Genomic DNA, 14474 nt, shown 5'->3' on the forward strand with positions numbered 1-14474 from the left:
TTAAATGTGTCATTGTGGATTGGGTAAATGTGTCATATACTCCTGTATATAGAGAGAGACAATCTAGCTGGTACGATTGAAATCTAAATTGAACGAACAACTGAAACGATGAATCATTTCGCCAAAACGTTAGCTTTTATTTTCTTTGCAGACTCTGTTCCGGCCGTAGAGTCGCTGCTTCACCATATTCACTTTCTCTCCCCGCCCTGGCCCAGCTCTGCCAAATAGTGCAACCTAGAAGAAAAGCATGGCGCATAATGCTTTTCTTCTTGCTTAATTGTGTTCCAGCCGTCTGTAGAATGCGGAGAGAGGAGGAGGAGAGCGGCTGAGTGCTCGAGAGATTGACAAATGGCACGAAGGGAATAGAAGACTATATTTAAACAATAACATTTCTGGTGGTTAATTATTTATAATTATTGGAGACATAATTGGTTATGTGTTTACAAGTATGTTTAATTTGCACGTACAAGTCTAGTGTCAGTGCTTGTGCCTGTAAAAACAGAATAGACCTGGGGTCACCAACGTGGTGCCCGTAGACACCAGATAGTCCTCTGTTCTGAAAATAGCTCACCATTGATGTGACACAGGCATTTTCTCGCAATGTTGTAAAAGCGCTAATTTAAAAAAAGTAAATACTGGCAGAATTATAAGAATAAAATGTTGCATATTGACATTGAATGATCTATTCCATAGAGTCCGGCTGGTCATTGATAACTCTATATAGGTGGCTTTATATTAATGTAAACAAATGTGAGGGTTGCATTTTACTAGACCGTGCCTTTTCTGACTTCGCCCGTCTCGGGTGCGACTTTGTACAATTCCTAAACTTCAGAAATTGAAAGAAACAGACGAGCAAAATCAATTGACTTGGTATGAGTTTTATTTCTATTGGATGCCTTCTTGAAAAATAAAACGAACACACGTTGAGTAAATAGTTGTTTTTGGGAATCGCTAATTGGCTTTGCGCCTAGTGACCCACTAAATTCCAACAACATTCATAGGCTTCCTTTTTACTATAATGTGAGAGATTATTAATTATTGATCAGTGTCTTCACATAAATGAACATCTTTCATTCAATTATTAATAATAACAATATTAAAGGTAATTTGACCAAATCCGTAATTTCAGAAGGTTGTATCAAGCTGGTAGCACCCCGCATATCAGTACCCAAGAAAGTAAGCTCTCAGTTTCAAAAAGGTTGTTGGCCACTGGCGTTGACAGCGGTATCAAAATGTCTTTAAAATGCTAGCCATGTATCTCAAAGTAACGGTATATCTTTACCAAACAACAGTATCAGTCTCCCTACCCCCTTGTCTGTCCGTCTAAAGACTTACATTCCTTTAAATTGCTGCATAATAGATAGAAGATGTTCGCTACGTTTCTGGATGCTGCTGTGCTCCTCCTTCAGTCTCTCTTGCTCTTGCAGAACCTCCTCCTAAGAATGAATAGCATTATTGTGTTTTTACAATCAGTACACAAATATGCTTTACATTTAAAGAAGAATGCATTTACGTTTAGGTTTTCCTGAAGAGATGTATTTTTCATTTGTTTTTAAATGAATTAAGTCAATCAGAGCTCCAAACATCTGCAGGAAAAGAGCTCCAGAAGGGCCGGGGGGTCCCTCCTTTTTTTTTTTTTTCTAAATAGTTTAGAAACACTGCCGGAAGCCCGGGGTGTGGTGCGAGTGAAAGTTTAGTCGGACTCGCCGACGGACGGCGGTTTAAAAATAGAGGCGGACCGGCCTATAAATGGGTACTATATTTTTCCCCTCTGGAAAAATGACGGGCAACGGAAGGGTACCCAGCTTTTGACGGATGATGGACGCTCAATTTTTTGTAAAATGCCCAGCTCTGCAAATATCGTTCAGCGACAACTAATGAGATCCCATAAATCACTCCTACTGCTTGGCTATTTATTTTTTAACCACAATTTCATTACGTTTGCATATTTTGTAAGTTTCGCAGCTTTTCCCACATTGTTTCTCATTCTCACTAATGATCAACAATTTTCCATCTCTCAATACTTTTTTGTTTTTATAATTTTTCAAAGCTTTCCATGTATATATTTTGACATCTCCATCAGTCTACTATTTGTAATGCTGTCTCTCGCTTTCCTGACTTTTCCCTCTAATTTTACAACTTCTAAATGTTCACCCATCCACTTTTACCTTTCTCCCTCTTCCCCCCGTAATCCTTCCACTTGCAGATCATTAAACAGCACCTTGGATGTTTCACTTATCTCTTAATTCCCTTCAGTGTCCTCCACATGCTCGTCTAGGAGCAAAGGGTATTGAGGGCTTTGTGTGAGAGCAGGTAGTGCTGTGTTTTTCAACAAGTGCATGATCTAGGGCTCAAGGTTTTCTTGAACTGTTTAAAATGTGATGAAATCCCTAATAAACGCTAATGTGTGTGTTTGTGTGCATATGTGTGTGTTTGTATTAACCCTCAGTCTGCAGAGTTCCCTCCTTTCTCTGTCATTCTCCTCAGCTCTGGCTCGAAGCCATGCCTCATTTTGAGAACGATGTCTGCCCAGCATCTCCTGCAGCTCCTGATACGCACACAAGCACAACATATCGCACACTGCGTTATGAGCGACAATATGCTTTGGATTCTGAAGCTTTGGAAACACTGACGTTTAAAACATCCATCCATCCATGATCTGAATTGCGGTGTTATGAAATAATGAACCTGTTGGTCTTGTTGCCTCTTCGCCTCATGGTCTTCTCTCGCTATTTGCAGAGCAATAGCAGATTTTGACAACTCTCTCTTCTCCCTGAAACGATAGGTAAAGTGTCGCAATCATAGACTTGAGTCCCATGAATAGACGAATACAACCAGTCGTAATCCAATTTCAGGGAATGTGGGCCAGAATATGACTGGAAAGAAAGAATCACTTTAGGAAATGGCTTTCACATGTAAAAAAAAAAGGTTTTTTTACAAAATCCCCAAATAATAAACATTCAATATATGTTTTAGAAGACAAAGGGGAGGAATGTTACTAATAATAATCCTGGAAAAACTGTGAAATATCCAAAAAGTGAGAAAAATAATAGAGAAAATAAAAAGTGAATATCCGAAGCCGCGGGTGCTGAAATGCTACTATGCACAGTTCGACTGTAGTTTTAATTTGTAGTATCACCAATCACCACAAGATGGGAGACATGTCTTAGTTGTGCTTACACTTGTTCTCACACTGCCTTATATTACAACGTGAGTAGGCCTAATATATTTTGGAGGATTTAGAATGATATGCAAGACAAACATAGTACCTCACTAATATTAACATATTGAGTGAGTTGATTTTTGTGAAAAAAAAAAAAAATGTTATTGCAATTAATGATAGCTTCTTGTTCAGCAGTTTTGTGCCATCCTTGAATGGCAATTTTGATGCACATGGGCCCTTTGTACTGGGAAAACAAAAATATACAGTATGTGGTTATTTTGCTTCAAACCCTTTGTTGTTGGGTTAGGATAGTGGATCTTTTATACATCCATTTAAAAATGTACTATATACTATCAAAAAGGAAACATATTAAGAGCAATTAGTTGCCCATTCCTGTCATAGATAATAACATCTATCATTAATCGGGCCGAGGCACCTGCAGCGCTGACCTACATCCAGTTTCTAATGCTAATAATAATATAAGTACAGCAAAGAAATTGTTCTGGGTAAATACTCTACACAAGTATATACTGTAGGATTATCGTCAACCGCGAGTCAACAAAGGAATTGGATAAGAAAAAAGATCATGTAGTACAGTAGTAGGGTGCCTTTATACCACACAATTCGATGCAGTGCAATACAATGCTGAATACCAGTTAGCATAGTCAGTCAGAATGTGATGCATTTGGACAATATTGTATAGAACATAATAAAACCTCTTGCTGCGACACATTTGTCATCAAGAACAATAAAACATATGCCAGAATCATTTAATAACTTCATCCATTGAAAGTATTCGTGGGTTATAGGGTGAGGGTCCTTGCCAAATTCAAGACCATATTTGTTATGTTTGTTTTTTTTTAGTTTTGTATTTTTAGCATTTGTCTGTCTGTCTGCATTCCACCCCCTTGTGTTAACCAATCAGCTCCCTCCTACCTTGTGTGTCTCGTCCAGGTGTTTCTCATTGTTTTGTCAGTATGCTTGTATTTAAGTTCCTAGTTTTTGTCGGATCATTGTCTCTGTCATGTTCTTTGTTTCTCCTGGAGTTGTGTTTTGGTTGAGTTTTGCACTTTTCAAGATTTGTTTGTGCTCGTTTTTGTCAACAAATATTTTCTTCAGTACCCCCTGCTTCTCCTGCCTCCCTGCATTTGGGTCCCCCATCCCGCAAACGTGACAATATTAGTTGTAAGTCTTTGACGTATCGTTCAACAGCTGCATTTCACAGGAAAATAATTTTATTCAAGGATCAAAGAAAGCTATTAGAACAGTCTTTGAATCGAAATATACGTCAATTATTTTTTTCCCACATTAATTCCGAGATTTTACTCAAGTAAATATCTGTTACAACTTACAAGCTTTGTAGAAAATTGTAGTTGAAAAAATGTGATTAATCATAATTAATTATGGAAACATTTTCAATTCATTAGTTGTAATTGCTTCATGTCACTAGTTTTCACAGAATTTTTTTTTTTTTTTTTTTACATTTTTTTCATTTTATAACCTAACAAACATACTGATCCAGCTTCTGGAACTCCTGGTCCAGTAGCGTGAACGCTGTCTGTATCGTTGACATGGCCTTGTCTCGAAGTGCACTGAAGTCTCTGTGGACAAATATCTGCAGCAGAAGAAATTATAGCAGTAGCTACACAGCACACAGCACTTACTGCATGAATGAAACCTATAAATAAGGTTGGGTTAGGTTAGATTCGTTTGGGTTAGGTTACTGTTCATTAGTGATTCAGAAAAAAAAAAAATCACTTACTATATCGCAGCAGATGGAAACAATCTTTGCTTGCTTCACAACATACATTTTAACCGTTCAAAAAATTTGACACTGCGACTGACTGGCAACCAGTTCAGGGTGTACCCCGCCTACTGCCCGAAGACAGCTAGGATAGGCTCCAGGACGACAGCGAGCCTTGTGAGGATACGCGGATTCGATAATGGATTGATGGAAAATATTAGACTGTTACCATCACCTGTAGAAAGAAATGGGTATTCACACCCCATGACGTCACTGTTATGTCATGTCCGTGTACGTTTACAGTGTACAGTTTTGTTTGTTTGTTTGTTTGTTTGTTTCATACACACACTGCTGAAGTGTTTTAAATTCAGATATGAGTCGTTCGGCAATTGTTTTAATATTTTGGCGGAGCTATGGGTTGGCCTGGGTGTGCACAGGCTAACACCCAGATTGAGAGAGCGCCCACCCAGTGAGATTCATGAAAAAATATATACTTTTAATTTTTTTGTAAATTATAATGAAATTGTTTTTGAATTTGTGTTTCGTTGTGTTTTCTTATTGTATTGAATGATAATAATGGCATAATTGTGGTTGTCTAAGGAAGATCTGAACTTCATATTATTCAGTTTGTCATTTTATTTGAATATACGATGTGTCGGGATAGAAGGATTGTGCTCAGTGAAACAAATATTCAGGCCCACCCTGATTTTTCCAGGCCCACCCATTAGCCACATTCTGGAACCGCCCCTGGGTTGAATTGACCATAAGTAGAGATGCCAGCATACATTTTGGTGACGATTGATCACAGTTTTCAGACATTAGGCGACGTTAAGGTGGCACAATCACAGTACAACAAGTAAGGTTCGACATACTGTACATACAACACTGGAGTCGGCAGCTTAAGGTGGAACTTGAACTCCTTACTCCTTTCCCAAAAGAAACTGCAGGTGCTATATATATTCAATTAGAAATCTGTAAAATTCATGCGAAGGAGGTTATTAACAGATGTGATCTGACTTAATTTTGGACTTTTTTATTAACCTTAGGTATTCAAACTGAAAATGAATTTCAAGGACATTTGCAGAATGGTTATGGAGCTACTAAATCTGAGGACAATTGGATCAGAAATTCATTCTCATAAATTTCAAAACCTTTTTCTTTGACCTGCAGAAAAACTATGACCCTAAATAACTTACATTGTACAGTATACAGGTATGGTGAACAGTGAATATCAGTTATTTTTGTGTGTGAGAGATTGAAAAGTAGCAAAGAATAACTCACAAACCAACAAACTTCTTGCCAAAATATCATGTCACATCACATTGTAGCCTAGAGCAATGTGTGTGTGTTGATCACCTGTCCGTAAACTGTTGTACTCTTGGACTGGCTGGCTGGAGAATATTCACTCAGATCATAGCGAACATTGGGAATTTTGGTGGGAGTAAAACTGTTGGTTGACCGAACCAGAATGAAAAGTGAATAAAATTAAATATGAGCATCATTGAGAGAATAAAATTTACACACACACGAACACACACACACCTGTGACTGATTCCTTGAAGACCAAACTCAGACAGAATCTCCTTCATGACTGTGGGTGAGAAGTTGTGTTTCGTCTTTTACACACCAACACACATCACATCTTGGGCTTTATTTTTGTAGACAGCGCATCTGCACAAATGCCGGCACAGTGCACGGCTTGCTGCGGGTTTACAAATTTGGCGGACCGGTCCCCGGCAAGCTGGCCGGGCCAGTGCACCTGGTGTGTCTTTGAGATGCATTTGGCGGAGTGGCAATTTGATGTCAGAAAAGTCAATCTACACCTTTCACCTGCTGAGGCCGGCACAGGGTGGTGGGCAGCTGGTCTAACGTGACATATTACACACAAAACTTTGTGAACATCCAACTCGCTCAATCATTGGATTATATAGTATTTAAAGCAGCACTGGGCAAGCAATCGACCTTAATAACATTTTTTCACAACTCTATTGATGAAACATTGACTTACAAGTACAGTAGTTGAACAGGACTTCATGCCCTGAGGGGGTCTGTATCATTTTTACTGGCACAAAGCAATTTTGAGGAGGGTGGGATATACCCTAGCACACAAAAAAATACAAATGTCCTCAATTGCTTTACGGCATACCCACTTCCTGCTTTCGCTATAAGGACGGCTCAGAATTTCACGACACTACGTGCTGGCACGCATTGGAAATGTGGTTGATTTTTGTCAAAACACTACCTCTTTTGTCCACATGGCACCGCCATAATCAGCAAGAATTGACATATGACCCAGTGTTGCTTTAATCTCTTATCATTTGGCGCAGATGTGTTTTTAGTACGTGACTAGAGTGCCCCATTTATAGGGAATGAAAGGAACCACTTTGATTAGCCATGACTGAGGTCGGCCGAGACCACTCCCACAACAGCGCAGCCCTCCCTCTCGCAGGCACAGGTCCTGCTCTCTTCTGCGAAATTACCAATATCTGGTCTAACCCTCCGCACAGAGATACGCCATACACTGAGAAGGATTAATGCCAGTCACAAAAAAAGAGATGTTAAGATGGATTGGTGTGAATAAATAAACACATGATAATACCTGGTTGTCTCTCTGAGGGGTTGATAAGTTTCATCAATTTCAGGTCATTAAATTCTTGCTCTTCATTCTTTCCTCCAAATATGTACAACTGCCAACCAGACAAACACTAATTTTGTGAGCAAAGAAATGCACCGCAAACAGAGGGTCCTCAAATTACCACAGTCCACACATATGAAATATCAAGGTTACGGACGTAAGAATATGTTGTCGAAGGCACGCTGAGTTAGCTATTTTTAGTTAGCTTACTATTTTTCCATTTGATTTTTTTTTTAGCATGTTTGGTCAACAAGTGTTTTTTCCATGCTAAATGACAAATTCAGGTTACATCACCATGTATGGAACTCTGTCATAAATTGAGGACCCTCTGTATGCCATTTATTATTGTAATAATGTACAGCACACTCACATGGCTGTGAACGATGAAGGCAGTGTGTCCATTTCGTCGGGCTGGAGGAATACCAACGTACAAAGGGACTTTCCACTTCATTTTAGCTAAGGACACAAACACTACAAAGTTACTATGTACAGTATAAGGATATACACTGTAACTCTTGTTTCAATCTGCACTAACCAATACTGAACTTGTGAATCTCATTGGATGATGTCATTGTGTGGTCATCATTTGAGCTTTTGCCTCCAAACAGGTAAATATCCTAAACATGTGGACAGTCAAGAATGTAGGAACCTAAAATACATTTGTATGTCACAAACCTATTGCACTAAAGCTGTATTGTTAAAGGGGAAGTCAATCCAAACATTTTCTTTGCAACCATATGTTATCTGCGCCTTCATTAGACTAAACATGGAATTCTGTTTAATATTGCCATTGTGGAATATGAGCTAAAGGGGAAGTCAACGCAAACATATATTTTTTGAAGCATTGTTCTCTGCAGGTCCACTCATTGAAACAAGGTATTCTGATTAATATTGCGTTTGTGGAATATTACGTTTTTATGGCTGACCTGTTTTCTGAAGCTGAGCCGTGATTGGTCGTTACCTGAGCCCTGAGCAGTTGTGATGTAATTTTCAGTTGACAGAAGTGACAAAAGGGCCGCCCCCTGAGATAGACGAAAACGGGTGGATTGTACTGCTTAACTCAGATTCCACAAACCTAATATTAATCAGAATGCCTTGTTTCCATTAGTAAGCCTGCATAGAACATATTCTTGTAAAGGAAATGTTTGAGTTGACTTCCTCTAAACACAAACAATAATGCTTTTACTGTTATACTACTTGCTTTTTGGAATTTTATGGTAAATATTCAACATGATCAGTACTTTTTAACAATGGTAAAAACAGTTGCGTGCATCTTTGTGTCTGTGTACTTTGTCATGGTGTGCAGTCAAGGTATGTCCACTGCAGGCAGCAGGAAACTCTCCTTTTGACTCCCATTTCTGCCATACCAAGTTTTCTATTAATCAAAAAAAGGAGGGCTGTTAATAATATGTTAATATGTTACAACTTACAAGATAAGATGAAGACGAAGATAATTTCTTCTCTTCTTGTATACTGCTTGACAGTTTTACCTGGGGAATGCAGGAGGTTCATTTGGGAAGTCGGAGGTTTACTTTACAATATGTTCTATGCGGCCTCAGTAGTCTAAACACAGAATTGTTCTGATTGATGTTGCATTTGTGGAATATGAATTAAGCAGCATAATACACCCGATTTTTATCCATCTGAGGGGGGTGCCACTTGCTGTCAACTGAAAATGACATCACAGTCGCACTCCCATTCACACCTTTTTGAGTTTGGTCATGTGCGTTTACAAGCTGAGCCGTGATTGTCGTAACCTGAGCCCTGAGAAACTGTGATGTCATTTTCATTCAACAGCAAGTTGCAAAATGACCACCTCTTGAGATGGATAAAACCGGGTGGATTTTACTGCTTAATTCATACACCACAAACCAACGCCAATATTAATCAGAATAGCGTGTTTACACAGTATAGCTGCATAGAACATGTTATTGTTAAGGTTTTTTTTTAATTTCCCTTTTAAATCCCAGGTACATACTCATTCTTCGCATCTTAAGAGATTTTGATCACGTAACTCGTTCTATTCAGGTCAAATTACTTACCAATATTAAGGACATGAAGGTCCTTACAGAAATCTCCACTGGCTCCATAACCCCCAAACATGAAAAGCTGCTCTCCAACCAGAGCAAAACTCTGTCCAAACCTACACACACACAAATGTATTTGAATGTCCAGCAGAGTAGGATATCATACAGTTAACTCATTAAAAAACTATCAGAGGAGAACATCTCACATGGCAGGAGGTGGTGAGCCACTTGTCTTAACTGGTGTCCAGGCGTAAGACACTGAATCATGACAATGACAATGATATTGTACATGAAAAAAAAGAATGAAACATTTTACTGTATATGTACAGTACTTAAATGAGAAGTCAACTCAAACATATTTTTTCAAGAATATGTTCTATGCAAGCCTACTCATTGAAACAAGGCATTGTGATTAATATTGCGTTGTGAAATATGAGTTAAGCAGCAAAATCTATCCCTTTTAAGCCATCTCCGGGGCGGCCATTTTGTCACTTCTGTCGACTGAAAATGACATCACAACTGCTCAGGGCTCAGGTAACGACCAATCATGGCTCAGCTTCAGGAAACAGGTCAGCCATGATTGGTCGTTACCTGAGCCCTGAGCAACTATGATGTCATTTTCAGTCGACAGAAATGACAAAATGGCCGCCCCCTGAGATGGCTAAAAATGAGTGGATTTTGCTTTTTAACTCATATTCCACAAACACAATATTAATCATAACGTCTTGTTTCAACTAGTGGGCCTGCATAGAACATATTTTGGAAAAAAATATGTTTGGGTTGACTTCCCTTTAAACTATTTACACCTGTGTTGAAGACCATGAGATCATCAGTTGGTGTCCCTCTCAGAGTTCCTCCATATACATAGATGTTATCTTTGACGGCAACAGAGCTATGTCCTATGGTTCTGAGTGCCACACCTCCGACTGTTAGGCATTCCCAGGTTAGAGACACTGAGAGACAACGGAAACTTTTGTTTTACTCTTCTGAATAAAAACTAACAACGCATCAACAACATGCATACAAGAATGAGGGTCTTTTCCATCATATACTCCGGTATCTTATTCCATACGTCCATTAGTCCTCACCTATGTCAAAACTGAAAACTCCTGGGAGACATTCAGCAGCCTTGGGATTTGAAACTCCTCCAAACACATACACTTTGCCTTTAATAACACTGACAAGGAAAATAATCTTAAAGTGGAAGTCAACCAAAACATATTTTTTTCAAGAATATGTTCTCTGCAAGCCCACTAGTTGAAACAAGGTATTCTGATAAATTTTGCGTTTGTGGAATAAGATTTAATCCATCCGTTTTTAGCCATCTCATTTTGTCACTTCTGTCGACTGTGAAAATGACATCACAAGTGCTCAGGGCTCAGACCAATCACGGCTGACCTGTTTTCTGAAGCTCGGCTATGATTGGTCGTTATCTGAGCCCTGAGCAAATGTGATGTCATTTTCAGTTGATAGCAAGTGGCAAAATGGCTGCCCCAAGATGAACAAAAACATGTGGATTTTACTGCTTAACTCAAATTCCACAAATGCAATATTAATCAGATGGCCATGTTTCAACTAGTGTGCCTGCTGGGAACATATTCTTGTAAAAAATGTGTTTGGGTTGATTTCCCCATTAAACAGACATGTTTAGTGTTTTTGTGTACAGACACGTAAGGGTAAGATTATTAATCATCAGTCATTATCACATGCAGCCTGCAACCTACATCAGCACATTTTCTGAGAAGAAAAAAAAAATACAAATGTTGATTCATGTACTAATTTCTTCAAAGACTTTGATGTATAGGTAGAGTAGTTTACCAGAGAGTGTGCCCTTGCCTGGGTGGGGGAACGTTCCCACTCTGCGGAATCTTCTCCCATGTTACCTCATCTGGAGAAACTTTACATGTCACTATTGATTAGTATTGTTCACTTCTCTTAAGCAAAGTAACTAAAGAGTGAATGAATCTTTATCTTTAGTTGTGTGTAATTGATTATAGATTAATTCATTAATTGTGTCTTGACGTAATTATGGCAGAATTGGAGTGCACAGGAAACAATATTTTTATTTAATCATCTGCAAAAAAAAAACCCCAATATGAATCAGTCATCTCTATCAAAAACAGTCCAACTAGTAAAAAAAAAAAAAGAAAATACAGAAAATACAGTACTGCACCTGTTAGCATGTAGAAGTCATCAAAGTAAACTGGGTTGTCCTCCTAAATCAATTATTTGTGACAGAATGTGAAGTCTGTGGTATCAAGTTTCCATGTGACAAATTCCAAACCAAGTTACCTCTTGGTTGTTGTTGGAGGCTCCTCCAAAAAGAAAGACGATGTTCCCTGCCAAAGCTGAAGCGTGGCCATATCTGTCATAAGAAGAAACAGGCAATAGGACAAGAGGTGATGCTCAAATAACAGGCAGTCTGCACACTGTTGCTATTTCTAATTGAACTTTAAAGTTCCATGAAACTTGCTTGCTATATTGAATAAACATCAGTGGTAATTGTCATAGTAATGTGACCCACCTGGGACTTGGGGCCTCTCCCTTCATCTCTTTGTCCAACCAGTGACCGCTAGCCAATGCCATCTTTATCGTTTGAGCATACAGGCAGACATGTATGACATAATATGTGCGCGGGACCCGATCGATAACTCTAATAATAATAATAAGTTAAGATGCAAATGAATGTAGACAGAATAAACATTACTTTCAGTGAAGCCACAAAGTTTTGCAATTTGGTGTTGCAAACAGTATGTCTTGACATTCAATAGCAGCTACAAACCATTGTGTGTCCTTGTCTGTAGTATTTTAGTTAGATGAAACCTACCTGCTTTAGGTTGTCCGCCACAAAACCAACTGTACTTGCTTTGCCGATGCTATTTTTGCGTAGTTGAAGCTGCGCTGAGCCAAAGATGACTTAGTTCTCAGTCCTTGGCTGCTCAGATAACAGTTGGCTTACACTTTCCTCTGCTTGTACACTGTTGCCTAGCAATGCCAACAAAAGGAACCGATCAGGTCTGCAAGATAATAGGTACACGACTGACCAAGTTACCTCCCACATCTCAAAATCATTCATATGTTAAGTAATCGTAACCTCTTAGATTGAGGGATTGATAAACTCTAAACTGCACGTACTGTGTGAGAATGTGTAAGATTGTCTGTTGTCTATTGCCAATTATGTCATTGATATTGACCAATTGAGCTCCCTATGCTTGCCACCAGCCAGCTAGCAGAGGGGCCTTATGTAGGGAATTCCTGACGCGTTATTTTTAGTGTTTAAAGCAGTGCCGTTCTGTTATATGCAGGGATGCACATAAAAATGTTGGTGTGGTTCTCAGATAAGCACCAGAGGTTGTTGTTTGGTGTTCATTTTTTTCCCGATAAGTGCTAATTTTTTTCCCAATCCAATGGGTAGCTAAATGCTAATCTTGGTTGACACTTAAACAGTTGTAAACAATTAAATCCACTCATGATACTCCCAGCCGGTAAGTGGATGTGCACAGGAAATTAGCCAGCTAATGAACTTTAAATATTGTTTATGAATTATTAAACCTCTGCCGTTAGCCTCTCTCCCACGGCGTCATGCATGGACGCTGTTTTTTTTTGGGGGACACACACACACACACACTGTTGAATTGTATGGACGGAAGCGCTTTAAAAGGATGAGGACGGATAGGGACGGAGGACTATTATTTTATGAATAAGGGCAGCAGGACGATAATGGAAGGGTGCACAGGTTGCAGACAGAGAACGGACCAGCAAGATAGGGTAAAGTGCCCATCTCTGGTGGTTTCAAATGTTTGCGTACAAGCCCCCAAAACGCTGTCATTGTCTTAAACGAAAGGCACTTCCAATAGAATATTTGGGATTTTTTTTACCTACAATTTTCCTCATATAAATGGGCCCTTAGTGCCTTCAATAATCACAATGTGTGTTTTTGTAATGTGTCAGGAATCAAAGTGACCCAGAGAAAATCCTTACAACCATGGGGAGACATGCAAACTCCCCTAGGGAGTCAGGAGTCAAGTCTCAAACTCGACAACTCAATTTGGAGTCATACATCTAGAACTATTTGGAAATGAAAAGATGTAACTTAAAAAAGAGGACTAACTTAATTACGATTTGTGCACACAAGAATAATTATCAATACAGTGTCCTCCTTTGCGATCACAGTAAGAATCTGTTCTCCAAAAGAAACGTTCAACTTAATTTTGAAAAATATTGTATGAAAATATCTAATTAATTATTAAATAGAAGACTGATAGCATCACCAAGTGTCAACACTTAACATTCCATTGTTGCACTGAACTGAGTCTTTTTGCATTTAGTGAGACACAAGGGCTGTGCTTTCCTGAGGATCTGCTGTGATCAAGTCATGCTTTTTTTTTTTTTTTTGCATTGCAGCTACTTTTTAAACATATTTTAAAATCTCAAGTACCCCCTGAAGTGCCTTCAAGTAATCCCAAGGGGCACCTGTTGAGAACCACTGTTTAGTGACACTTTGGTGAAAGGCATTGGAGTGGCATTGTAATGTCTGTGACTCAGCCATCATGGGCGCAAAATCATGTATTATGATTAAGTGCAGGAGTCACCAACCTTTTTGAAACTGAGAGCTACTTTTTGGGAACACATTAATGCAACGGGACACCATTTTGACACACGCCTGTGAAATACCAAATTTGCTCATATCCCTTATAATAATGTTGCAATATGTTATTGTGAAAAATGAATTGTAAACATTTAAGTCCAAACACTTATCATGTTAATGATTTCTCACAATAATAAAAAATCTGATAAATCATCAATATGCAACAACACTATTTCTATAAATCTTTGTCAGTTACATTTTTGAAGAGGCCCGTGGGCTACTCATGGGGTCCTTGGGGGCTGAGGCACCACATTGGA

At 38.9% G+C, this 14474-nt stretch overlaps 1 protein-coding gene across 1 annotated transcript; it reads right to left on the minus strand.

Moving 5' to 3' along the window:
* Nucleotides 1-1039: 1039 nt before the first annotated feature.
* On the minus strand, nt 1040-10796 carry LOC147135170 (uncharacterized). The gene is made up of 14 exons (XM_086053809.1): nt 10658-10796; nt 10376-10522; nt 9776-9827; nt 9585-9685; nt 8832-8917; nt 8078-8159; nt 7913-7998; nt 7507-7594; nt 6450-6498; nt 6264-6354; nt 4678-4778; nt 2689-2773; nt 2444-2548; nt 1040-1436 (listed from the first exon to the last, which is right to left on the minus strand). The coding sequence occupies exons 2-14, from the start codon at nt 10389-10391 to the stop codon at nt 1332-1334; spliced, it is 1047 nt and encodes a 348-aa protein (XP_085909935.1). The 5' UTR covers nt 10392-10522; nt 10658-10796; the 3' UTR covers nt 1040-1331.
* Nucleotides 10797-14474: the final 3678 nt, after the last annotated feature.

This window comes from Filicampus tigris, chromosome 15, assembly GCF_054856515.1.
Source record: "Filicampus tigris isolate MCC_2025a chromosome 15, RoL_Ftig_1.0, whole genome shotgun sequence".
NCBI classification, from domain to species: Eukaryota; Metazoa; Chordata; class Actinopteri; order Syngnathiformes; family Syngnathidae; genus Filicampus; species Filicampus tigris.